The 27,820-nt window shown below is 42.3% G+C and overlaps 1 protein-coding gene across 2 annotated transcripts in view; it reads left to right on the forward strand.

Moving 5' to 3' along the window:
- The window catches only part of pleca (plectin a), a 145,874-nt gene that overhangs the window by 66,626 nt on the left and 51,428 nt on the right, over positions 1–27,820 (forward strand). Inside the window, exons 1-2 of one of the 2 annotated variants that reach the window (XM_042012538.1) lie at positions 10,783–11,123; positions 26,853–26,914. In XM_042012538.1, the coding sequence (XP_041868472.1) occupies positions 11,021–11,123; positions 26,853–26,914 (165 nt within the window). In that variant the 5' untranslated portion in view covers positions 10,783–11,020. Of the gene's footprint in view, positions 1–10,782; positions 11,124–26,852; positions 26,915–27,820 lie in introns of those variants that run through there. The other variant, XM_042012539.1, reaches the window with a different exon arrangement.

Raw genomic sequence — 27,820 nt, forward strand, 5'->3', positions numbered from 1 at the left:
CTCTGTTTCTCTTTTCAACTGGGGATGGTGGAGGTAGGAGGGGTTGTGAGCATCACTGTTTCTCCTGCTGACTCATGATCACAGTTGTGGATGAATCCTCCATCACAGGGAGGAAAAGGATCAAGCCGAGGTGAACATTTCTCCTTACTTATGAGAAGTGATTGAAGAAGAAAGACATCAACATGGTGGCGGGGACGGTGATGGCCTTAGCTGATCTGAAAGCAATCTATGAGCTTCTCTTCAGGGATGGTGTTGTTGTGGTGAAGAAGGACAAGCGGCCACGGTCCATGCACCCTGAACTCAAAGGAGTGAGCAACTTTAAAGTGATCTGTGCTATGGGCTCTCTCAAATCTAAAGGCTGCGTCAGGGAGACCTACGCTTGGAAACATGCCTACTATTACCTTAAAAACCAAGGGGTGGCATACCTGAGGGATTACCTGCACCTGCCTCCAGAGATCTCACCTGCATCCTCCACTCCGTTCAGGATGGTGACATCTTACGGCTCAAATAAAAACCAAGATAGTAGCATAGACAGATTCATCTACCGCCATCGGAGTCCTAAAGAAGAGCAGGAAGAATCTGCCAGGCCTTCGAAAAACTGCAGAGTTTCCTACAGGAGCTGCACTCGGCTCAGGGTTCAGAACTCAGCTTTTCCCAAGAGGAACAGTTCTGGAGGTTCTCATCCTTCCACTCAGGACAGAACTTTATATGTTGACTCTGAGCCACCATCTTCTCCAGTTCTACCAAAGAACGATGAAGAGATGCAAAGTTCTCAGATGGTTCGCAGTTTCTTGGAGGATGAGGATCCAGAGGACAGACCTGTGGTTGACTCTGACGTACATGTGTTTGTCTACAATGATGTAAGGATGATCAAACAGTCGGATGTTGAGGTCTGGAGCCCTCAAAGCCCAGACCATCACCTAACAGCCCATCCGTCAACAGCTGATGCAGAAAACACCCAGCGAGTCATGGAGAGGGCAGATCCCGACCCTGTAGGCCCGATAGAGGCCTCGGCTGCTTCCATGAAAACCCCTCAGCTTCATGGTGAGAAGCATCTGCTCACAGAAGACCCTGAAAATGGACCAGAGGTTCAGAGGGCCGGGGTGGACGTTTCAGAAGGTTTGAGCTTCCCAAATCTCCTCTCTCTTCTTCTCTTCCTCCTTTCTTCCTCCAGCTTATCATGGCGTTGCCATGGGCACCGCTTCTGTTTGGAAGGCTGAGGAGGGATAATTTCATCTTCTAATGATAGGACTAATGGACTTGTCAGTTTCCATACAGCTAAATAACAGCCGGCTGCCCACTCAGTGTCGCTTTACCACACAGACGATGGGACAGCTGGTTTAATGTCTCAGCAGCTGATTTCAGTGAGTTAGGAAGAAGACAGGGCTGCCGCCATTTTCCCCGTTTTCTCTGTTTGTGATGGTTCATTTCTTACAGTCAGTGGTGGAGAACGTATTCAAACAACATACACCAACATCATACACCAAAAAAATGTACCACATTAACTATTTCTTACTTGAGTAAAAGAAAGTACTTGCTTTTAAATACACTCAGTTATTAAAGTAAAAGTACTTGCTGAATGTAATGCAGTCATCTACTAAATTAAGTGTGGTGACTATATTTTAACACAACAGTATGGGCTGTGCCTTTTTAATTAGCAATGATACCGCTGATGCTACTGGGAACACTGGGAACACTGTTCTTATTGTGTGACACACTTGGATTTATGATTCTGTGAACCAGAGTTAGGTTGTTTCAGGGGTGGCCTGCAGAGTTAAATACCATTTAACCAAGAAAAAGACTGACTCCAGGACCCATTTACCACCAGTTAATGCTGCCGCCGCTTTCATTGATTTAGAGCAGTGGTTTCCAAATTCTTTTAACCATGACCCCCAAAATAACATACGTGATATGTGAAATGGGTCATCCTGCAGCATCCTCTAAATATGAGGCTGGAAAACTATCAGAAACTTGATAAATAAGGAGGATAAAGTGGTTTTTGGTGGATTCGGTTCACCTCTGTGATAAAGCACCTTCATGCCCAAAATCAGCTTCTCCCACCAAGAGTGAGCCAAATCTGGGTTTGTAATATCGCATGAGTGATAACTTTGTTGTTTATGCGTTAATGCATTAAAAAAAATCAATGTGTTAATTCTGCAAACTGGTTAATATTTGACGGCCATGATAAAAATCCCATGGGGTCCCAGTTTGGGAAAGGATGGTTTATTGGACCAATTCTCCGTCATTACTGATCACGTAAATCCTCTCAGGATAATCCAAGACTAAACATTATCATGCTTATTATACAATTACTTACCTAAATAATAGAAATTTGATTTTATTGTTCTGTCATGGCTTCTGCTGGGATAAAAAGTCCGTCCAGCAAACAGAGCTTTAATGTTGCGAGTGTTGCCTAGCAACAGGTAGACATAAATTCCCGTTTTCTGTTAGGACAAGTGAACGGACTACCTGGGGAATAATATGAAGCATTGGAATCAGAAGCTTTTTATAAGAAACATGGGATAGCAGCATTCTGAGGAAGCGTGTAAGAATTTACATAAAACATGCGACATGTGACTAACGTGATGCAACGCGCTGTAGAAATGTCATTAAGTAGAAAGTAGAGATATTTGATGTAAAATGTGAGGTTAAAGTCAAACTATCCACAACTAAATCAGCTTAAATACAGATACCTGAAGAGTACAATAAGGAAGTACTTGTACTTTATCCCATAGCAGAGAAAATGGACCTGAAAGTAAATCGGACCGCTGAGGTCCTGCAGGTCTCTGGAGCATCAGTTGGTCTTCACTGGTAATAAGCTGTTTGGCCTCAGTGGACCCAGTCTGACCTCCAGCATGTGGTGCAGCTGCTTTTACTCCTTCATAACCAGGTATGTGGACCTCAGCATGCTGGAGGCAACAGGAAGTTATAAAGAAGGAAAACTGAAGGATTGATGGACAGGATAGAAATAAAGTGAATGTGGGATTTAAGTGGGTGTTGGTGTAGCGTCTCAGTCATCCTGGGAATCCTGAAAGCTTGACTTCTTTTGGTCTCGCCTCCACAAGGTCTGGCTGGTGAGGAGATCCAGGCTTAGAAGATGTAGTCTGGCCGTTCAGTCACGCCGTTGACCCACCCAACCATCCTGCGGGTCGCTAGGATCATTACTGGGAGATTTGCACCTGCATGTCATGTGCTTTGGTCACATGACTCCAGGTGTGAATGGTGTTGAAAGGCTGCACTGTAGATACTGGACAGATGAGACCTGAGACGACCTCCTCTGTTTTAATGCTGGTTTTTCTCGTTTAACATGGATGGCTTTTTTCTCAAACCATCACTCGCCGTCCCTCTCTGAAAGGTGCATTTTAATGATGACGATGATGAGAATGAGACTAACAGTATGAATGATACCAACTTTATTTCTCAAGCACTTTAACAACCACGACTTAAAGTGCTGAACATCAGGGCCAGATCCTTTTTTTTAATGGTTCTGGGACACATTAAGACAATTTAAAATATTATAAATGTACTTATTAATTTTTAATCACTTTACAGGACAAATAAAAAAATCTGCTGTCTTTGAGATGAATAATTGATTGTTTTTGGTTTGAAAGTGAAGAAAAACCAGTGACTTGCAAAAACTCAATCTTCTGAATTAATATGAAAAAAAACAAACATTTTTTTATCCATTAAAAATATATTTTAAATTTACCTTAATTTTTTAAACCACCGCAGCACCTGCATCCTCCTCATCTTCCAGCATTCCCAGGTAGAAACATCTGGCCGTACACAAGATGCGAGCTTGATGAGCGGCTTTACCTTCACATGCAGCTCGCATGAGAACTTTCCATCGACGTGACCCAGCAGAGACGGGAAATGTGAGTCTAATTAAAGCACACTCAGCTTTTTCCGCCTGTGCCTCCACAAGGAGGGCGAAGCAGCAGAAAACATGTGGCAGTTTCCACCTTTCATCTGCGTTTCACTTCGGCTTGCCATCACCGAACGGGTCCATCTCTTTCAGCCTGCATCCTGTGATGCTTCGTGTTTTAAAATTCGATGGGAATGAATTTCACCGGAGACTTCATGGAGGCTTTGATTCAGCATGGCCAAGGTAGGAAGTCCTGGTTGTTGGGACAGTTCTGTATTCTGACCAAGAGGTGTCAGCACAGAAATGCTTTATGGCGGGTCGGAGCGTGTGGAGGACCAGGGAGGATGAAGCAGGTCTGGGTGTGTCTGGAGCTGCTGATGTATCAGGTAACGGTGGCAGACAGTCTGCTTCAGCTCTGCTTTCCTGCAGGGTTACTCGCTTAGAGTTTGCTTTCAGCTGAGCCCAGATGACAGCAAGTGTTTAAAGATTAAAGCAGATAACAGGTTATTGTTTTACACGTTTGGTTTAAAGTTGAACACCACCTGAACTGCTTTCCCCGGCCGTGCTGCGATCATGTTTCCTGGTGGGTGTAGCAGCAGGGTGCCCCCTGACTGGCTGCTCCGCTGCAGTTAAATTCAGGGGTAATGAAGTTAGTTTGTAAAATGTCAAAACAGCCGTCTTCAACTTTAAACCACTTTAGTTTTGGATATGGAGTGAAAATAATGCCACAATGAAATGTATTTAATTATTCCATGCTGCAATAATGTATCATTAATTGATTTAAATTGGAAATAAATACATTATAAAATTCATCAGTAACTACTCAAATACATAATTCATTTTGTCAATACATATATAACAAATTAAATAATATATCTGCCATGTTTGCGTAAGGCAGACCCATAAAATAAACTCACGATGCACTGCAGCGTGGGGGCCCTGCGATAATAAAACAGTGAATAATGTTTCTTTATGTAAAATTGATTTTTATTAAATACAATTTTTTTAGTCCACCTGTTTTGTGTGTGTGTGTATATGTGTGTATATATCTATATAAATATATATCTATATAATCAAAATATTGGCATTGAAACAAACACACAACAGAAACTATTTCCATGTTTCCACTTTTTCCTCATTTCCAGTTATTCCTGCTACTATTTACCTGCTATCCTCACTAAACCAACTCCAGCTCAGCTGCTTTGTGGCGCCACCGTGCATCAGAAACGTCTTCTTGGCTTTATTCCAGCCATAGAGGAGCATTATTTTTCTTCTTTTCACACACACATAGAACTTTCTGCTCACTGGTTGATCTTTGGCTGCTCCTGATTGGACGTTACCGTCAATCTAAGCTCTCTGATTGGTGGAAAGTCTGACAGGAAGTGGCTTCATCATCATGTCCAGGTCTAAATAGAGGTCTCTTAGCAACATAGTAGTGATGGTGATGTTTTTATGGTGAAATGTGGTAAATAATGCTGTTATCATGGATCATTGTGGATTTACCAGATAGAGTCTCTGAATAAAACTACATTTAGTGGCTGGATTGTAAACCTCCTGGACGGGATAGAAATGCTGGAAAACTTCTGTAGATCACCTAAAGGGTAGCTATCCATCACAGTTTACCCCACAGAGATACACACCACCGCTGCTGAGACATTGGTGAGGATAGAAATAATAGACCTGGGAGATCTAGTGGAGTTTTAAAGGTTAATAAATGAATTGCACATTTAATTAATTATTCATTACATTGTGACACTTTTCTGGAATTTTTTTAGTTCTGAGAAACGTTTTGTCCCTTTTTCAGCTTTTAAAGTCCTATCTGTGGTCGTTTGTCCAGAAGGATCCACATCCTCTCTCCTCCACAGAGAAGCCTTTGTTATAGTAGCTGCCTGGCGTAAATCACTTTTTCCGCTCTTTGTCTAAACCCTGTAAGAAAAAAGTGACCGTGTCTGTGCAGCCATGCGCATGACTTCCATCCAGCGGCGCTCGCACCAACCGCCACACATGAGATGCTGTTTCCACTCAGAAAGCCTGACAAATTCAATCAAACTCTCAGCCCTGACTAGTGTTTTACTCCCCTGCTGTGCCTCCTCTTTCCTCTGGTTTCTCTTTTCCTTTTTTTCTGCTTTTTCTGCACGCCCCCCTGCTTTTGATCAGAACACAATGTCGTGAGGTCAGAGCTGACTCTTTGGCAGTTCTGCATTTTCTCTAAAAGTGGAGTGAAGACGCTGAGAGAAGATGGACTTGTGCTGCTGTTTCTGTTCTGGACCTCGAGACGGTAGGTCGGACTCTTTAGGAATTTCAGACGTTATCAGTTTGCTGCAGGATGCTTTATCAAATATGCAGAGGGAGAGATTTCTACTGCCATGCATGCTGTCTGAGGACAGTACCCCTCCCAGTAGGAGCTCAGCTGTATAGATTAGTAAGTTAAAAACCTCTGGGGACCCTCATCGCTTACCTGAGCCGAGCTTTCTTCTTGTCATTTAGATTTGAGGCATTTTTACTAAAAACTCTGCAACTTCTGACAAACCAAATGCATAGACGTGGGATGTTCAGTTGTATGACCTATATGGGAGAATGCAGGACATTATGGGAATTTTTGAGTGTCCACATGTGTGGAGAGTGGGAGTGGGCTGGCTCCGCCCCTGAAGGAGTGTCTGGAGTGAAATTTTTTCCAGACATCTGCGCGGCTCCCCTGCTGCTGTTCCCTCTGCTCAGGCCTGCCAGCTTCCAAGGCTTCAGCAAATTGGTCGACATTTTCAAACCACAATGAGTTGCCAAAACTTTCATGACTCCTTTCTTCCTTTTTTCTGCATGTGAGTCATCTCCTGCTGTATGGAGTCAGATTTGTGTCAACATATTTAATAATCCCAAGTCGGGCTGGGCGATATGGCTTAAAACTGATATCCAGATATTCTTTTGGCTTTTTTCCAATACACAATACACATTTTTAAAATCAATATATTAAAATATTTTACAATATTTTAAAATCTTCTCTAAAACACTGCAAATATTGAATTCAACATTATCATACGTAAAAGACACCAGCAGGATTTAAGTAAACTCAACAAAACTTATCTTGTGATTTTTCTCTTTCAATAAACTTTATTTTAAACCACGGACCTGCTCTCAAACATTTAATAAATCCAGTGTTTCCCTGACCATTATATTAGAGACGTGCCCCAACTTCCCAACAGCAGCTCCCACCAAACCTAGAAGTTTATTTTATTTTGTTACTCTATCTGATATATTTTTCATTCAGTTATTTCATATTAAAATATTTTATTTGTTATTTTAATTTTGCACCACATCAAAACAAAAGTAATCTAAGGTCTCCTTTCCTCTACAACAGTAGTCATTTTATAATAAAAACTAGACAGCCTGGTTTTATTTTATTTTCATGTTGACATGTAATTATGTCACGTTATGTCTCTACATGCTGCGTTCACACGCAGGTGAGCTCCACTCCCACCAGCAGAGAAACAGCGCACGTTGGAAAATGTGGCATCAACCACCTGTAAAACAGACAAATATCTGCGTTACAATCAGCTCTTATTTAAAAATAAGAGCAGCAGGTGGAGGAGAAGCAGGTGGAGGAGCGTCCTGCTCCGGTGAACTAACAACTTCATGTCCATCGGGAAACACACACAGCTGGTCTCTTCGTCATTGTCATTTCTGAGGTGAATTACTGGTTAAAATTTAAATCTTGCATTCAGCTTCCATCTCTAAACGCTTGTAAAACAGCTTGCTAGCTAGCTAGCTGCATACTCTGTGCTTCTTCCCGTCTCCCCTGAAACAACAACGCGCAGGCATGCGCTAGAGTTTCCTGGATGGGCGGGTGAGTGAGCTGTCTGTCTGCTGTGACTAAGAAAGGATAAACTATGAAGAAAATCCCATGTAGACGCTGTAAACGCTGCCCTGTCTGTTTGTACTCGATGTCCGAGATATAAACATTTTGTATATCACCCGTAAACCTTCTGGGGATATATCGAGTATATCCAATACATCGCCCAGACCGAATCACAAGCTGATTATTTGTGATTGTATAAAGTTTTTATCTTTATATTTCTGTAATGATCTGCTGTTATCTGTTCCCTCGGCTTCGTTCTCTCTGGTCAGACCTTTGCTCTGTCATATATGCATTTACAGTGACAGATCTCGGCTTTAACCCTTCTGACTTTCAGTCCTCACACAAACAAGTTTATCTTTATAAACGGATCACTAATGTATCTGGGTGAAGCTTTTCTTAGTGAGCATGCTCACCGGTCAGTGTTTCAATCATCCACCTTTCTACATGGAGCCGTTTAACACTGAGCACAACCTGAGGAAACTTCATTATTGTGTTAGTTTGAGCTAAATCTGAGTTTCAAAATGCATCTAAACATGTTAGTCTGACTGAAATTGTTCCAAAATCTAAATGATCAAAACTGGACTAACATCTAGATAATGTAGTTGGAGCAAGTAAACTTAGTTTAAATAAGCCAATGTGTGGGGCACATGCTCCAGAGTTAAATCTTTTGATAAAAACAGTGAAGTGTAAGTAATAATCCACTTTATTCACATATTTTTCACATATTACTGTAGGTGAAAGCAGCTCATTGGGGCTAGGTGTCAGTTCTCCATCATTTAAAGCTTTTCCTTACTGTTGCTCTGATCTATTAAAATGTGATTTTATAACCAAAGCATCATCTGACGATATTACTGTTCAGGTAAATTAAATACAACATCTGTTTAGATTCACCTGTAATTACCTGAACAATGATCTCCCAAAGACAACCTGTTACCATCCCGTGCATGTGCACTGGAAGAAGGATGACGGTCTAGTTAAATGACAGGTGCACCTGTAACTCAGGTGTGCATGTAACTGTACTGCATGGGGGACCTGAGCAGGTTCCAGGCAACCACAAGTTATCTGAAGCTAACTCACACTGTAAAGCTTTTAAAACTTTTGCATCTGGCTGTATGACTTGCCTCTCAATATGTGCTGTTAACTCCCTTGTTTCCATGACAACATAAGACATAAAAGAGCTTTTGTTGCTACTATTCTTGTAAACATGAACCTTTTGCATGTTTGCATTTAAATAAACAGTCGCTGAGCCCATTTACCAATAATCTGGTCATTATCTGGAGTTATCAGATTATTCTGATCATATAGACAGCATAATCTGATTATGTCTCATTATGTGATGGCAGCTATCTGATCGTGAGAAATTGGATTAACATGTCTAGATTTTTCCCCAATACTCTGTCTGTGTGTATGTAGACCCGTAAATCTTATTTATATAGTTGTGCATCTGTGTTGTTTCCCTCTTTTCTGTCTTCATGCGTTCAGCAGCAGGAAGTTAGTGTTGTCTGTTTTTCAGCCTATGGCCTTCAGAGGCGGGGCTAGATCACCACCTTTTAGCTCCATACAGTGCTTCAGTTTTCATGTTGTCATGATTTTTTTTTTTTCTGGAGAAAATGTCGGGAGGGAAAAATCCATGTTTCCGCCACAAGATACCCAATAAATCAACTGACCAGCCAACAGGAACAAATGACATGCCTGACATGTTTCTACCAGAACTGCAAACAAAGTCAGGCAGTAAAGACTGTAAACATCTCAAAACAACAACCATAATGAAAACATAAGATTTTCTTTTGAATTTTTTTTTTTTTTTTGGCTCCAGTGAAGTTTATTTTCTCTCACATTTAAAGTTTAACATTATTTTGGCACTAATCTGACTCCATACTCTGCAGGTGATTCAGTGCATTCATTCAACAGGGTCACCGCATACTACAAGTTCTTTACATCATGAGACTCTGGATTCCCCTCTCTGTATATAGATCCTGCTCATACCAAAGACGGCATGAGGTCTAGGTCGCGTGGTCTATTTTGGTTGTTGCCTCATGGAGCTCAGCTGGCGTGCAGTGTGGCTTTGCTTAAATGTGTGGTCATGACACAGGTTGGTGTTGGGTTCCCGACGGCGGCAGTGATGCCGTGAGATGTTCCTGACGTCTCAACACAGACGCAGGCAGGTGTTAGGCATGTATTTCTGCACCTCTGGAGGAACATAAGGCTTTGAATTTGTACCAAAAGCAAAAGGTGTGTCGCTTTGTTCCTCACAGAGGAATGTGACAACAAGTAATTATACCTGACTGACAGCCCTTAAAATGTCTAAATCACAGAGTCTGGCATGCTGTTTTGTCAAAAGGACTGAGTTTTTAGGAGAATTCCCCCCTCAGGGCTCTTAGAAACAGGCTGCCTGTGCAGACGGGAAGGCGAAAATGCTTCCGGTGGTTCTAAAATGGTTGGTGGTGAAATAAAATGCAGTTAAATAAGTTTCTGGGAAGCTCAAACTGGTTGATCCATCCAAACACAAGGAAGCAGTTAGCCTTCAAGGGAGCACATTGAAGTTACATGATGAGCGTGAATCAATGGTGATTGGGTTATTATGTGAGGGGGGAAATAAAATGTGGATGTGCGGCTTTAAGATAAATATTTGGAGTAGGAGGAAGGCTGGGCTGGGATCATCTGGGCCTCATAAACCATGATGGAAAATGGAGTGAATGAGTTGGAAACTTTGACTTACACTCCTGATGGACTCTGAGTTTGCCTCTTATCAAGGCTGACCTGAGCGAGTGTGCCGTGTGTTTGTCACATAAAACAGCCTCATGTATTATTGACTTGTGCAGATAGCTTGCAGAGAAAACAGAGCATTGGTGAGCTGATTCCCGCAAGGCTGAAAGCACCGGAGTCATTTGAGCCACAGAAGACGAAACTTATTTTTAGCTTTGCTAGGGCTCATACGGAGAGCTGGAGAGGGATTTAAAACTACTTTAAAATAACAAAGAAGGAAGAGAGGAGCTGTTGGAGTAAAAAAAAAAAAAAGAGAGAGAGAGAGGGAGGGAAGAAGAGAGAAAAGAGAGGAGGGAGGAGAGGACTGAGTCACCGGGACCGGAGCAGAGGGAGGGGTGCTTCGTTACTCCTTTTCCTCTCTTAAAAATAAAGTCACGGACAACTTGGCTGGTTTTAAAGTCCAGGATGGCACCACACCCCTAGACGCTGCCCCCTCCTCCCCTCCTCCCCTCCACTCCCCACACCTTTCACCCTACCCCCCTCCTCCCTCCCCAGCCCTGTCTACAGAGCCTAGGACTCTGCACTTTAAAGCAGGCCCAATGCCGACAAGCCCCCCTGGAAATGTGTTCCCAGCCTTGGTGGTTGTGGGCCACATCGTTACCTTGATCGCCGTGTGGCAGTGGAGAGTGCGCAAGAGGAAAGGTAAGGAAAGCTGGAGGCTGGGGCTGTGGGCTCGCTTCATGTGGATCTCCTTGCTGGCTGTCGTCCTCCGTCGTCTCTGCTGCTGTGTGAGATCATGGCGTAACACTCCTTCTCTCTCTTCCTCCCTGCCCCCCTCACACGGCTCAGTTTCCTGTGGTTGGAGATGTTGCAGTTAACCCTGTAAATGCTGGCTGAGAGGCTGGAGGTGAACCCGGCTGGTTGGGATTGGAGTTTATCTGCGGTAGAAAACACTCCATCATTTCTTCCAGGTTTTGAGTTTTGAAGAGTTCAGATGAGTTTTGTTTCAACTCCAAACGCGGTGGCAGCTTGTTGAGCCTGTTTCTACCTGTTGAAAACACCTGTTTTCATTGTTAAAGCTTTAGAAAATTGCAGTGATGTCCACAAACAGGAAATGTGTGCAGCTTTTAATTTAATTTAATTTTAATTTTAATCCAGTATCTGAGTCAGAACCAGATTCAACCCAGTTCTAAGGAGCTTGAAGTGAATATTTTTTATTCGTCATCCCAGTCTGATCTTTCTGTCTTTAAGTATCCTTCAGTAATCGTTCTCCAGGCTCCTTGAAGAACTTTCCAAAGTTCTTGTTTTTGTTCCGTTCTCTGTCCAGATGATCCCACACTGCTTCAATAATGTTGAGGTCCAGGTTCTGGGGATCCATCCCTACATCAGACCTGTTTCCACTGATCTTCGGTCCAGTTCTTGTGTCATGTGACCTACCTCGGCCTATTCTCCCTGCTTCCCTTAAGAACGGCTTCTTGACAGTCACGTTTCCATGGAGACCATTTCTGATGAGGGTTCATCTTCAGGTCCTGGTTCAGGTCTTTTCTGGATTTGTTCCTATTTCTTCCTGACAACCCTTTCAGATCCTGTTCATCTGCTGTAGATGGTTTTTACTCCCGACTAGTCTGATTCTTCTTCTTTTGTCCTTCACGTGTCCAGTTTCTGCCTCCATGCTGACAGAAGCCACGTTTCCAGCTAGCAGCTGTTTGGGAATCACCTTGTTGCTGCTGAAATCCTGTTTTCTGTCAGACTGTCTGATCTTTGCTGGTTTTCACACATGAAACTAAAGAAATGGGAACAAATGATGCGTCTTTGTGACAAACAGCCTAAAGATCCAGTTTAAACCGGTTCTTTGCTAAGTTTTCTGTTGTGTGTCGACAGCTGGTTCATCCCTTGAGTTAGGAGCCTTTTATTCCCTTTTCATTCTTTTGAAAATGGTCAGATACAAAATACAAAACTGGACTGAAAATGAGGGAAAAACAGAAAATATCTAAAGAAAAACTTCAGAAGACCTTCATGTGTCTTTGTGACAGGCTGCTGGTAACAGAGCTGTCTGTTATGTCTCGACACAAGGTTAGGAGACTTTTTTCTGCATAAAGGACTCACAGGTCAGAGTTAAGTGTCTTGAAAACAAAAACACACTGAAAATGATCAAGTAGAAGGACTGGACTGGAAATAAGTTGCATATCTGCCAATTTCCAAAATAAAACTTGAGATCTATCTTTAATGAAATGTTGAGAACCGTTGATCACGACTGGATCAGGACTTTTACTCAGATTACATCCTGCTTCGATGCAGCTTTTCATGTCAGCAGACACACCTGAGGCGTACCTGTCTTATTGTTGACACACACTGTGACAATGCAGATCTGCAGGTAACACACCTTCAGCCTCTTTCAAGGTTTATCTGACAGTCTGCAGGACGAGGAGAGAAAAGTGCTTTTTGCCTCTCGTTCAGGAACCTGTTAGGCCAGCGTCGACTGTTCCACCTGTTCAGAGCTGACCCACATGCAAATAGAAGCAAACAGTAACTTAGTTTCCTTTTATCAGTCCCAGTGATCTGAACTGCTGCATCTCTTTCAAATGAAGCTGCAGGACACACCTTCAGAAGATATGGGGTGGTTTTCATAACAGTGTCTTGTTTTGTTTCGCTTCAGTGACTCTTGAAACCAAGAAAAAGCATCAGACCAAAACTTTCCTAAAGGGGCATTTGCCAGGATTTAAAATGGACGTAGTTTGGACATTTTCATCCTGATCTCTACCCCTGCACATACTCTCTGTTGGTGGCAGGCTGCTAAAGTGCTGATCAAATAAAGACTGCCTGGAATAGTTTAAGCTGTACATTATCCCCAACGTCTGTGCCCTGTGGATTAGCTTTCCAGCTTTTTACTCTTCCAGATCTTTCTCTTCGTTGAACAGAAGAATGTGTTGCAGCTGATTTGGAAGTTTGGTTTTTGGACTGCAGGTTTGGTGCAAATCAAACACCTCAGTGAAAGTTTTGAACTTGTGTAAGACCACTTATGTAAGCTGACCTCCAGCTTCAAGGTGCTTTTGACACAGTAGGAAGGTGAATGTAGGTAAAAGGGATTTAGCCGAGGGCCAGGTTTAAAAAAAGCTCCCGGATCACCACACATGGCGACTGGCTGGTAGTAAACTGAGGACGGAGGACTCTGTATCCAGGATACTGTTATAACAAGCGCTCATGCTGATCCTCAGGAACTTGAAGGAATTCAGGGTGCTGTGCAGCTGCAGACACAATCGTTCTTTTTCTTTTAATTCTTTTAATATTAGCTTCTTTTCTTCTTTGATACCTCAGCAGTTCACCATGAGATTTCCGCTGATGATTTTGTGTAGAGGTCTCTGAAGCCTCAGAAGATCAGAGCGCTTTATTGACTTCTGGATTAATGAATAAACCGTGCAGGAAGACACACCCAGATCTGCTCCGCCTGCAGACTGGCGGCTGTGTCTGCCTGACCACATGCCACATGTAACTCGGTGCAGGATCGGGTTTGGATTTTGTCTTGTGTGCAGCTGTGACTCACTTTTCCTGCCTCCTTTCACTCGGTAATAACAGACCGAGGAGGAGGTGGAGGAGGAGGTGAGGGGCCGCTCAGCTTCAACTGAAAGTGAGAAAACATGTTATTGAAGGACATTTGTGTTGGAAACACAACACTCCCACTTTAATAACATGAAAAAGTTGCATAGTCTAGGAGTTTTCAAAAATTATGTTTCAGTGTTTTCAAAAAAAAAAAAAAAAAAACAAACAGCAGAGATGTTTGTTAAAAGAAGAAGATGAAGGGAAACTTAAAACTGCAGCTGACCCTTCACATGATACCAAACATGGCGGCTGGCAGGCGAAAGGGAGGAGTCAAACCTCTAAAATGACACATACATACAAAAAAAAGTGTCACATATGACCCGTATAAATTTCATGTCAATAATAATAATAATAAATTTTATTTCAAGGCGCCTTTCAAGACCCAAGGTCACCTCACAAAAGACAATTAAAATCAGTTAAAACATAAAACAAAACATCAAAACAAACATCATGCAGCAGACAGTTAAAAACATTAAGGTGAGAAGGCCAGTTTAAACAGATGAGTTTTAAGTTGTGATTTGAATGATGGAAGTGAGTCGATGTTACGGAGTTCAGGTGGGAGTGTGTTCCAGAGCTGGGGAGCAGAGCGACTGAAGGCTCTGCTCCCCATGGTGGTGAGACGGGCACGGGGCACAGAAAGGTGAATGGAGGAAGATGATCTGAGAGTGCGGGAGGGAGTAGCTATATGGAGTAGGTCAGACAGATATGGAGGGGCCAGATTATGGAGACATTTGAAGGTGAAAAGCAGGATCTTGTAGTTGATTCTGAATTTTATTGGGAGCCAGTGAAGTTGTTTGAGAACCGGTGTGATGTGTTGAAAAGAAGGTGTGCAAGTGATAATCCGGGCAGCAGAGTTCTGAAGAAGCTGTAGTTTATGAAGTGATTTATTGGGGAGACCAAAAAGAAGTGAATTGCAATAATCGATTCTTGAGGTGACCAGACTGTGGACGAGGATAGCTGCAGCATGTGGAGTGAGAGATGAACGCAAGCGGTTGATATTTCGGAGGTGGAAGTAGGCAGACCGAGTGATGCTATTAATGTGTGAATGAAATGAAAGGGTGCTATCGAAAATGACGCCGAGACTTTTTACCTGAGGGGAGGGGAGAATAGAAGAGCTGTCAATGTTAACAGAGAAACTGTGAGATTTGGTTAAAGTGGTGGGTGTGCCGACAAGGAGAACTTCTGTTTTGCTGCTGTTGAGTTTAAGAAAATTGGAAGAGAACCATGTCTTGATTTCAAGAAGACAGTCAGAGAGGGATGAAGGCGGAACAGAAGAATTTGGTTTTGATGAGATGTAGAGCTGTGTATCGTCTGCATAAGAGTGAAAGTTGATATTGTATTTGCGGAAAATGTGACCAAGCGGGAGGATATAAATGATAAACAGAAGAGGCCCCAGGACAGAACCTTGGGGCACACCGGCTGTTACGGGGAGTGATTGTGATGAATGATCCTTAATGTGAATGAACTGTGTGCGGTCGGACAGGTATGAAGTGAACCAGGTAAGAGGAGTATGAGAGACGCCGATGGATGCCAGTCTATTAAGGAGGGTGCTGTGAGAAATGGTGTCAAATGCTGCAGTAAGATCGAGGAGAATAAGGATGGTGATGAATCAGCTGCCATCAGAAGGTCATTTGTTATTTTCAGAAGAGCTGATTCTGTGCTGTGGAGTGGACGAAAGCCGGACTGGAAGTGTTCAAACAGATTATTGATAGAGAGGTGTTGGTGAAGCTGGGAGGCAACAACCTTTTCAAGGATTTTGGAGATGAAGGGAAGATTGGAAATTGGACGGAGGTTATTAGGGTCAGATGGATCAGCGCCAGGTTTTTTTAAGATCGGTGTGACGGCAGCTGATTTGAAGGCCAGTGGAACATGTCCGGTCATGAGGGAGGAGTGAATTATGGCAGTGATGTGTGGAGAGAGTGAGGAGAGACAGGACTTTACCAAGACTGTTGGGATCGGGTCAAGTGGGCTGGTGGAAGGTTTGGCTTTCCGAATCAGTTCAGATATGTCAGTTTGAGAAGGAAGGGTGAAGCTTGAGAATGAATGAATGATGGAGAAAGATGGAGGAAGAAAGTCTGCAGTGGAAGCTGCAGCTCCTTCGGAAGTGAGTTGTTGGTGGATGTTGTCGAATTTTGAAGTGAAGTAGGACAAAAGGAAGTTACAGAAGTCAGTTGAGTTGAGATGTGAGGGAAAAGAGTCCGGGGGTCTTGTAATTTTATTGAACAGAGAAAAGAGGGATTTGGAATTTCCTTCATTAGTGCAGATAATAGCAAATGTCAAGTCCTTATAACCACAATACCCCTTGTATGCAGAGTGTGAACCATACCGTGGGCTTAGGGGGAGCCGCTTTTTTGCATTTCCTATCTTTTTTTGGCAAGTAAGAACATGATGCCAGCTGATATTACAGCTTGCCCCACAGAACATAAGCGTACCAATACATATTGGTTAACAACTCTTATGCAACAATAATACATAACAGGTGCAAATGTCCCTTGCAAAAAAATTTTTTAACACTCTTTTTGCGAAGATCAACTTACATAGTTAATATTCCCCACATATCACACACGTACACAGCGATGCTTGCCATACACAATATAATGAGCAATGATAGTTTCCCATATTGTAAATAGTTAAAGCAGGTCTTACTTTACCTTTTAGGCATTTACTTCTTTTATTTTGTATTTAACGTAGATCTACAGGAAGTTTAACTTGGAGCGCCGCCACGCTTCAGTGGTCACAATAATTATAGCATCCATAGTCATACTTTAGGCTACAGTGAATTTGTGAGCAATCAGCATACATTTTATTGTCAGTATTATATAGCTCCCCCAACATTTCATAAATCCTGTTTCTAGGGGAGCTCATGTTTCATTAAGGGGAGCTATAGCTCCCCCAGCTCCCCTGTGGTTCGCACCCTGCTTGTATGCATGTGAAACTCATGGAACGATCATCACATGTAAATATTCATGTGAACATATAATCACATGTGAAACCCATTTTATCACCTGAAACTTATGTAGCCTCCCATGTGAAATATTACGTGAAATCCGTGTAAATTTTCATGTGAAACCTAATTCTCATGTCAAACCGTGAAACCCATGTAAATTCACATGTGAAACCTTTGGGATTACATGTGGAACCCATGTGTTTCATGGTTAATTAACAATAACATGTTTCGCATGTTAACCATGAGAATTTTCCATATGTACAAACTATGTTTCACATGTGTTCGCCCGAGTTACATGTGAAACCCGTGTGGTTTTTGTGAAAGGAGGAAACCAGCTATGTCTCTTGCACTGGCTAACATTTCATCTGAAAGCTGGTGCAGGTGTTTGCAGGTTGTTTTAAGTGCTGTGAAACTGCGTTTTCTTCACATAAAAGAGCCTCAGGCCTGAAGTAACATTTGAATATGCTGAATAACACCATTGTACTCCAGAAGCTGATTATTAATCTTTTCTGTTTTGAATAGGCTGAACCGTTTATAGCAAACCTGAACTGAAAAAATGCACTAAATATGTGAAATTTCTTTACGTTTTATTTTGACCAGACTTTGTCAGATAGTTGTCCAGGTTGTAAATGTGCGGCAAGGCGCAGTTTGGAGCTACCAGTACCTGCTTGTTAATTGTTGAATAATTTCTCAAAGTTGCGCAAAGAAGAAAGTGAAAACAATCCTCCCTGTCAGATAGATTTACGGCGCACAGCTGCGGTGGATGTGCGCCCTGTCAGTCCTGTACTCTGCCCTGCTGGGAGCAGCCACGACCCACAGAAACAGCCAGAACAAGCCTCTCCTACAGGCGGTAATAATTACAAATCAGCAGCTTCAGTCTTCCCAGAACTCGTTCTGATTCTGATTTGCATTTTGGAGCCAAGAGGTTTATGCAACCTCTATAAAGTTGTGGCTATTACACACATTTAAAAACCGGAAGGTTAGTCTTGAAGTAAAAACATCGCACGGATCTGTCCCTCCCTGACGCGCCTCGATGGCACAGAGAAGGATGGAGCGGTTTCGTCTCTGAACAGAACAAAAGTGGGCCGGGCTTGTCACCAAGTGGCTGCAATCTGACACGGCTCTGCTTTTCCTCCTCCATGTGGCTCTAGTGAAAAGAGAAGGAGGTGAAAAAAAAAGTTGTGGGGCTGGTACCGCACGCGAGGAGCAGTCGGAGAGGAGGGGGCGTTTTCGAGAAGCTCCGGCGCGCTCTGCGTTTTTACGCGCGGCTCAGACTCTCTCCAGGATGGCCGGAGTGGAGGACTCGGTTCGGGCTGCTGTGCCGGCCTGGGACGGGGGGCCTGGGTGGGAATTTCTGTACCGACGGACTAATTACATCCACGAAATGAGGTGCGAGGACGTGGGGTTTCATCTGTACAGCCAAATGTGCTGCGCAGGTAGGTCCGAGCGCTGCGCCACCGTCCGTCTCTCAGCGGGCTGTAATAGGAGGAGGGTGGGGTTGGGAGGGGCTGCGGGGGTGATGAGGAGGAGGATGTTAACCTTTTCCAGACTGCTATAAACACTACAGCAAGCCTTGAGGGTCAAAGGGGCCGCTGTCCGGGCTCAAACTTTAACTTTAAATGATGAAGATAGCTGTTTATGAGCAGAAACTGAATACTCCTCCTCCTCACCTGAGCCGGTCATGAAGTATTGTTGCTTGATTAATTAATAATGAGGCACAGCCAGTTTTTAGTTTTTCTCAGCCTGAGATAAAACTCATCTCTCCGACATCTTCACTGTGAGGGATTACTTTTTTCCTCCTCATATTTCATCTGAAGTTTTTTGGGGGGCAAAACACACACACACACACACACATCTGGACTTTCAGCTTCTGTGTTTTTTTTTTTTTTTTTTTTTTTTTTTTTTTTTTTTTTTTTTTTTTGCGCTGTCATGGCAACCATTTATGCAAACACTACTCCCACATTTGAGAGCAACTGCTCTCAGACTTACTCAACACTGCACGGGCCAAAGTTATCTTGGATGCTCAGAGTGGGGATCTAGACCCTAATTAGGGACCCCTGCACAGAGAAAGCGGTCAGCAACCTCCTGCATATAAACGTGAATTATTAAAGATTATTAAGCTTTCTGCTTGTTCTGTACTACAGCTTTTTAACCAGCAGAGGGAGACAAACAGCACTAAACCCTTGTTGGTTTATAACATATCTGGATCATATATAAACATCATGTGAGCATATTTACGTGTCATTTTAATGGGAACTTGAACTTTTCTGAAGACAGGAGTCTGGAGTCTTCGTCGGAGTCCAGTCTGTCGTGTTCATCAGAAAGTTGCTGGTGGATGAAGTTCTTTAGCTCAAGTTGAAGTTAACTCATCTTATGTGTCGTCGCCAGCGTCCTGCTTAGCAACCAACATGGTAAACAAAAAAACAGCTACAGTTACCCATTAGCTTAGACTTGCCCCCCACATATTGTCCGCTAACAGAGAAGGACCCTAATCCAGTGGTTCTCAAACATTTTGAGCCACGACCCCCCCCCCCCCCAGGATAAAATCTGCTGGAGATGGCGACCCCCACGCAACAGCTTGGTGATCCATGTCTTGCAGCATCCTTTAAATGAAGGACTGGAAAACTGTCAGAATTGTCTTAAATAAGGAGGATAAAGTGGTTTTTGGTGGTTCACTGCAGTGACAAGGCACCCACATGCCCAAAATCAGCTTTTCTCGCAGAGACAATGTTAGATCCAGATTTTTAATGTGGGATGTTTAACTTTGCTGTTAATGTGTTAAAAATTAAGATGCTAATTACAAAGCTTAATCTCTTTGTTAATGGTTTAACTCTGACACTCTGGTAACAACCCAAATTTCCAAATCTCATGAGCCCAATGGGGGTCTCTACCCCCACTTTAGCCAGCTGATCAGTGTAGTTGTGGTTTTGCTTATGACAAAGAAGATGCTAATTAGCTGCTGCTAACTTTGTGCACATTTACATTGTGGGTGTTTTTTGTTTGTTTTTGCACATGTTCAGTGTCCAATTTTCCCTTTTAAATAAATAAACCTGCTGAGTCACTGGTTGCTATGGTGATTCTGCCTTTTTCTTTCTTTTTCTCTCTGTGAGCAAACAGCAGCGTCTTTAATCCAGACGTAGACCAGGAATCATCAGACACACACACGTGCTTTTTCCCTCACTGATCCGTTTATGCTGTAGCTTTTTTGATGGGTTAAAGCTGAACTTTAGATCTCTAGTTCGGTCAGAGTGGATCAGCGTTTGGGTCAAAGGGAATTTCAGAGAAAACTGTCAAACCCATCTCTGTTACATGTTGGGTGTAAGAAGACAAAAACAGTCGCCTCCAAAAATGATGGAAGTTTCTCTGTGATTGTGTAAAAATCAGGAGGAAATGAAAATAATGATTCACTCAGCAGGAGACGGACTTACTGCGGCCAGTTAAACTTTCTATGATGTAAAAGTGTCGGTGATCCAAAGAGGTTTTCTCACCTTCAGCAAGAGCTGTTATTTATTTAACTTATTTTATTTTATCAAAGTATTTTTAATTGAATGTTAAAATTAGTATTTTAATTAATTTTCTTTTTTCTTTTTCATTTAATATTTAATTCTTTTTTTAAATCAATTTTAATTTATTTTAAATTTCTTTTTATTTGAATTTATATTTATATTTTATAGTATTTAATTTCCTTTTTATAATATTTAATTTAATTATTTTTTTAACATTTTTAATCTTTGATATATTTTACATTTGCTTTTTGTTTAGTTTTTTTTTTTACTTTTACAGTGTTAATTTCTTTTTCTTGTATGTCATTAAATTTTCTTTTATAGAATATTTTTATTTATTTTTACCAAACTTTTTCATATCGTGTTATTTTATTTAATTCAATTTCTTTATTTCATTTTATTTTTTATTTTTAAATTTTATTTTGTTTAATTCAATATTTTTTATTTTATGTATTAAAAATGTTCTGTTTGATTAGAATTAATTTAGTTTATATTTCATGTAATTTTCTTTTCTTTAACAGTAAATCCAATAAATATTTAAAATCTTATTTATTACATTTTTATTTAATTTTTAAAAATATATTTTACACTTTTATCTTATTGTCTATTTTTAAAAACTTTGACATTTTTATTTTAATTTTCTTTTCTAATATTTTATTTAATTTTATTTTGTATAATTAGCTTTTTGTTTTTTATTTTACTATTAATTATTTATTTCTATTTTCTTTAAAATAAAAACTATGAATTGCTTCCTCACCATTCCAGATGGAATGGTTTTTATTTAAAACTTTGGGACAACATTCGTGCCAAATTTCCTTTTCTTTTTTCTTAATAAATGGAGCTCAGTCCTTCTGCTCTTGAGCTTCATGGTATTTACCCTCCATTTGTTTTTGCCTCTACTGTGTCCACCTTTATTCAGCTTGGTTAATAGCAGTGATCTCACTCTGTGGCCGTGCATGTTTTCTCTTGGCTTCCAGCTCCAGCTTGGTGCTGCCCCACGATGCCCCGGGGGGCATCCATTCCTCCCCCTCGCTGTCCAACAATCACCCCTCCGTGATCTGCCAGAAGATGCGCGGTGCTGGTGAACATTCCTGTCTTCAGTGGGGCTGACATCGCAAGCTGTCACTTGCTCAGACTGACAGGACAGACGTTCATTTTTTCGGGCTGGGTGAGGTTATCGCAGCGAGGTCGGCTGGCTTGTCTGCGAGGAGGGTGGGCGCACCCTCGACAGGAATGAGTGGAGTTCTCACGGCAGAGCTGTCATCATAAAACTAGTCTTGTTTCTCATCAGGCAGGTTTATCTCTGCCTCATATCACAGACACTGACAGTGAAAAATGTCCACAAAAATAAATGAGTAGTATTGTTTTTACACCTTTTCATTGAGCATCAGACTGGTTTAAGCACCTGAAAACTTGGAGCTAATGCAGTTTAGGTAGAAAACATAGTTTGGAAAATCCAGTTCGACAAATATTTAGAAAATTTAGTATTTAACAAAGTCCAAACCCTCTAATTGTGGCATTTAAAATAAATATTCCCATAAAAACGAACAAACCTGAGTGATTTTTCTCCTTCAGGCTGAACTGAAAGGCTTTGCGTCGGTTTGTGACACAGGTTGTTGGTTCAGGCTGAAGGTCTGGTAAATCTCTCAGGTCCCAACACGCCACGTCCCTCTGCAGGCATCCCAAGCATTTCTCCTCCTTATGTCAGGAACCTCACACAAAATGAATGTTCCAAGTGTGAAAGGTGCTGCAGGTATGTAGGCGCATGTGGGTCTGTGGAGGTGCTCGTTCAGAGAGGTGATGGGGATGCTGAGCAGGAGCTGTTTGTTGGTTAAAAACACGTTTCATGTGTGTCTGGAAGTTTCTCTGGAAAAAAACTGTTAATTCAGGTTGTTTGAGTTGCAGAAATAAACATTTCTTCAACTTCTTCATGTTCATGCTCCAGGTTTTCTTGGGAATGTCCATCTTGAGACATGGCCGAGGACGTTGTTCTGGTCTCCTAAGCCCGTCTCTGTGTCCAGGAACTTATTTCCATCATGGAAACCTCCCACCTCTGACCACACACTGCTAAGCTCGGTTAAGAAGCTCAGTGGCCCGTTTCGTGGTCCAGCTTTCGCAGGCTGAGTCAGAGTTGATGGATCCTGACACAGAAGGAGAACTCTGGCATCGTGCAGGGATTCCTCCTTTTCTGGATGATGTGAGCTTCTTTTAATGTAAATGAAGTTTTGTGTTGGGGCTTCGCGGCACATCTGCATGTTGTTGCATTTTGCGGCCTCTTGGGGGCAGTCTCAGAAATCTGCGGATCAATCTGAGCTGCGGCTGATGTTGGTTGGGTCGCTGCTTTTGTTGGTTCCACAGTGGAACAGAAAGATGTCATTAATGATGCAGTGAGACACGTCTCTGAGCTTTCACCTCTTTCATGTTTACAATTCTTTTATGATTAAATGTGTTTGGTTGAACTCTGGCTTGAAACGAGCACAATCAGCATTCAGCCAGTGTTTCGTGTCATCTGAGGACTATCTGTCAGCGCTTCTTGCAAGCAGTCATGTAAAACCCAAAAATCCTTCACTCTGAGAGCTGAGAGCCACCCTGATGGGTATCTGCACCCAAGCAGAAACTTAAATCATGTTTTTTCCAAGCAGCCAGACTTTGTTGGTCTTGATCAACAGTTCTCCGTCGTTCTGAAACTCTTTTTTTCTTCTGACATTTTCTGCTTTTTCTCTAAATTTTACTCCCTGATCAAGCAATGAACCAGAGTTGTCAGCAAACAGACAACTCAGCAAAGAAGCATTTTAAACTGGATCGTTAGGCTCTTTTTCACACAGAAAATTGGATTTTAGCAGCAACACGCTGATTTGCAAAGAGCTGGAAACTTAGGAACAAAAGGCAGAAACATCCAAAGAAGGACTCTGGAAAGTCCTTCAAGGATCCTGAAGAAATGACAGAAAGCTTAGAGGGTTCAGACTGGGAGGAAGAATAAAACAATCACTTTAAGGCCATCTGGTTCTGACTCAGATACCGGATTTATATTTTCACTTAATTGATGCAGCTAGTTCTTGTTTTAATGGAATAGAAACTATCCCTCAGACTGAGTCCAGATGTTTCTGCTTCTCCAGTCAGTCCAAGAACCTGAAAACATTTATGGGATGATTTTTAGGAGCTGCTCTGCTCATTCTGCACGTAAATTAGAAAAAATAATTTCATATAAATGAAAGATTTCCAGACTGACAGCTTCTCACTTTTTTAATGAAAATAAGTCTGAGACCTGCAAAGTAAACAATCTGTCTCCATCTTTTCCTTTTTCTACATTTTCTTTTTATTAGAAATTCAACACACAAATCTAAAGAATCCTTTAGTGAGAATGTTGCAGGTCATTCCCCACATTTACCAAACAATCATTCAGTTGTGCAGAAAGGGGCTCTGCAGGGTTGTGTGTGTGTGTGTGTGTGTGGGGGGGGGGGGGGGGTCTGTGTGAGGGTCTTTGGCGGGGTGTGTGTCGATGGGTGGGGTCAGAGGAGAATCTTCCCTCCCAGAGATGAATGTCAGCTTCTGACATCGTAGCTTCCAGGCAGGCATTTTACAAAAGCTGGCGAAAAGAAAAAAAAAAGAGGCTGCTCAGACTGCCAGACAGCAAATGGAGACACGGTGGAAGGAGCTGAATCGGTGGTTTGAACACTCCCCCTTCCCTCACAGTGAATCAGGGTTTCAGGCATCAGGAAGAAGCCGTTTGAAGCAGAGCATCGCCTCCACCTCGCAGGCTTGAGCTCTGAGCATCATGGCGATGGAGCAGAGGTTCAGGAACTACTCCTCTGACAGCGTGGGCAGTGAAGGGGCCTTCGTAGAGGACTCCTACTACCAGGGGAGGCTTAAAGCCATGGATTACAGGAAAGGTAGAGTTTCTCCTTTCATGTGGAGGCTCGCTTTGCCTCTCAGCTCTGAAACCGCGGCTCTAACTTTTCTGTGTTGTGGAGAAGTGAAAGTATCATTTGTGCAGTGGTGGATGGCTTCCCTTTTATCAGACCAGCCACACCCCTTTATGTGCGGTGTCCGGTCCTCCTTCAGTCAGTCATCTCATATCTGGATCATATCTGATCTGAACTCCCTGCTTGAGACATTGTTTAACATAATAAATGAGGTTCGGTTTTAGATAGCTGATTGGCAGATTGAGGTTGAAGGATATAGCCGACGGGGGCTGAAAAGAACAAGCCAACATTATTTGTGAGAAGGATGCTTTAACTTTGTTTTTCTCTGTCTTGTGTTTCACTCCTCTGACTTGTGGTATGTTAAGTGCAGCTTTCAGCCGCGACTTGACTCCTAGTGAACCTGTAATAACACAACACCGTCCCAAACTGCTGGAAATCAGTTAACATGGCATTCTGTTTATTTATCTTCTTTTCTTTAAATGCTCTTATTCAGCCTGATGCTGTCATGAGCAGAGCTCTGTGTTTAGAAACCAGCGGTCATGAGTGGGTGTGAGTCACGGCCTCGATGCCACCCAGAGATGGGCGTTGGCACCACGGGATGCCGTCCTCTTTACTTTCCCTGTTTGCTTCGGCTGATTACCTCTGATCTCTGCAGATAATCGGCCTCTTTAACACTGAGAATGATTACACCCCATCAAACATCTCAATGAACCGCTGCAGTGTGGAGGGAAATATGTTTCCTGTGTTTGCTGCTTGCTTGATAAATTTAAGGAAAACATTTCACAGCGTGCACAGAGCCTGCTGGTACATGGAGGTTGTGTTGGGAATTATCATTCAGTCAAATCTAAGTCAAAACATGAAGAGCTGGGTAGGCTGGGAGCCTGACGGGTTGAGCGTCCCAGACTAAAGCTCCATGATCCAACTGGCCTGTGGCTGGACTTCAGCCCCGCTGGACGTGTTGAGCTGATTTCAGATCCAGGTGCAGCTCAGTGGTTGGTTCCTGTCGCCTACACATCACTGCAGCGTTTGACATAGTAAACCACATTCTGGGATTAACGCTGCAGGCAGCATGTGCACTTGGTTTGGATCAAATCTCATCTTGTATCCTAATCACATCTTTTGCATTGAATACCAAATCCTTGGGTTCATAGATCCTCTCAGGCAAGGATCCCCAACTCCGTCCTCAAGGTCGCTGTCCTGCAGACTTTCGATGAATGGGTCAACAGCAGATTTGTGCAGAGCTCATCAGAGATCCATTTAATTTGAATCAGGTGTGTTGCAGCAGGAAAACCTCTAATCCCTGCAGGATAGTGGGCCCTGAAGACCAGGGTTGGGGACCATTTCTCCAGGGCACGTACTGTATGTCAAACTCTGGTCCTCGAAGACTGCTGTTCTGCTGGTTTTAGATGTTTTCCTGCTTCAACATGTCTGATTGACATGAATGGGTCTTTGTGCAGGACGTGACAACAAGCTGTCAGAGCCATTTGATTTGAATCTGGTGTTGGAGCAGGGAAACAGCTAAACAGAGTTTGACATCCCTGCTCTGGGGTAAGAAGCTCAAACACCTAGAAGGACCTAGTAGGACCCAGCTGGTTTCCTTCCTCTTGGATAAACAGATATCTTATGGGTGGATGGATGTAGTTATCCTCTATCATGGGTCATAAGTCACTGCTGCAGCGATAACACCAGCTGTACCGCTTACTCCCTCCACATGACCCCACGTTCTGACATTCACATGGATAAAGGAGCATTACATAACCATCAACGAGACTCACCTCTTCATCTCTGTGAGAAATCTGGATGCTATTGTTTTCACTGCATCTGTCTTTTACTAAAAAAGAAAATCTTTTGGTGAATCAGTTTTCCATCCGCCATGTCTCCCAGCATGCATGGACCTCCACTGGGTGCTCCTAACGCTGCCTACAGGGAGTCTTCTGGGTCTGCAGCAGCTGTTTGAACCCAGCCGTACAGGCCTCTGCTTCTTCTAAACCACTGTGTTCCTCAACATAATGGACTCGATCCAGACTGTTGGTTCCACGATGGTGGAACAACCTCTATCTCCTCGGAGAAAACATTCTCTCCCATCACCGTCTCTTTATTCTCATCTGTCCTGATCATCTAAATAGACTCAGTTTCTTCTGCTTACACCAGGGTGGTGTTTTAAGAGATGCTTTCTGCAGGGTCTCATTAAGGGTCTCATAAAAAATGGGAACATTTCTGTGGTTTTGGCTCAACAGATAAAAATTCTGCTTATTCCCAGTGATCATGTGGGAAAACTGAAGATGGGAAAACAAGAAAAAATGGGTTTATCTCACAACATTACCCACAACAACATGACTTTATTTCTTCGATACTTCCATATTCACTGTGATTGATGGGCTTCCTTACTGTTCTTTAAACTAACTTTTTATACACATTCACGCAGTTGATTAAAAAGCTTCTGTTTGGTTTTGTTTTGCAGATGAACGGGACAGAGTTCAGAAAAAGACCTTCACAAAATGGGTCAACAAGCACCTGATAAAGGTAAGATCCCAAAGTCCTGTTTTCCCGGTTGTACAAACCGATATTTTTGGTAAATTCTGACCCATCTAACCCGCCTGAGGTTTTTTTTTTAAATACAAAGCAAAATGCCGTTTTACTCCCCACACATCCGTTATAACATCACACAGATGCTCCTTCACACAGCGAAGCTGCTGTTCACATTAACTGCATGCGTGACACGGAGCAAATCACGGACACCTGGCCTCAATTTAGGGCTCCGGAACCGCGGCATTATGGGCCGGACCCGCTCAGGATCACATCTGGGATGCAGACTGTCGGGGTTCTGCAGGGGAACCGTGTTGGATGTGTAGTCAGAAGAGTTCAACATGTTTACAGCAGCGATGCTGAAGCAGTCGGAGCTTCTGACACTTAAAAAGAAAATGAAGTCTAAGCAAATAATCACTCTCAGTATCCATCACTTAGTTCATTATTTTCTCATCTCAAGATACCAAACTTGTTTTCTCATGAAATTTGATTAAATTATCATAAAATGAGCTGAAGATAAATTGATTATCAGAGGATATTTACTGAGAATTTGTGATGGTCTGGTTCATTTTAACAGACCTGACTGCACATAACAAGCTCCCATAACATTTATTTAGCTTGATTTAACGTTATTTTAAACCATATGCTCGAGATTAGACTAAAATCTTAAATCTCTGCATCATTAGCTGCAGATTTTGTTTTTCATTTTAATTTATTTGCATTATGAGCTTTTGCATCATTTCACTCAACTGTAGCTTCATGGAAAAGAAAAATAAGTTCCTACATTCTGTTTTAAATGAGGCACCCTGGACGTCATGTTCTTCAATGATAACCAGGAAAAATAAAGAAATGCTCATTTTCTAACATCTGTTTTTTTTTGTTTGTTTGTTTTGTTTTTGTTTT

This window comes from Melanotaenia boesemani, chromosome 17, assembly GCF_017639745.1.
Source record: "Melanotaenia boesemani isolate fMelBoe1 chromosome 17, fMelBoe1.pri, whole genome shotgun sequence".
Taxonomy (NCBI): Eukaryota; Metazoa; Chordata; class Actinopteri; order Atheriniformes; family Melanotaeniidae; genus Melanotaenia; species Melanotaenia boesemani.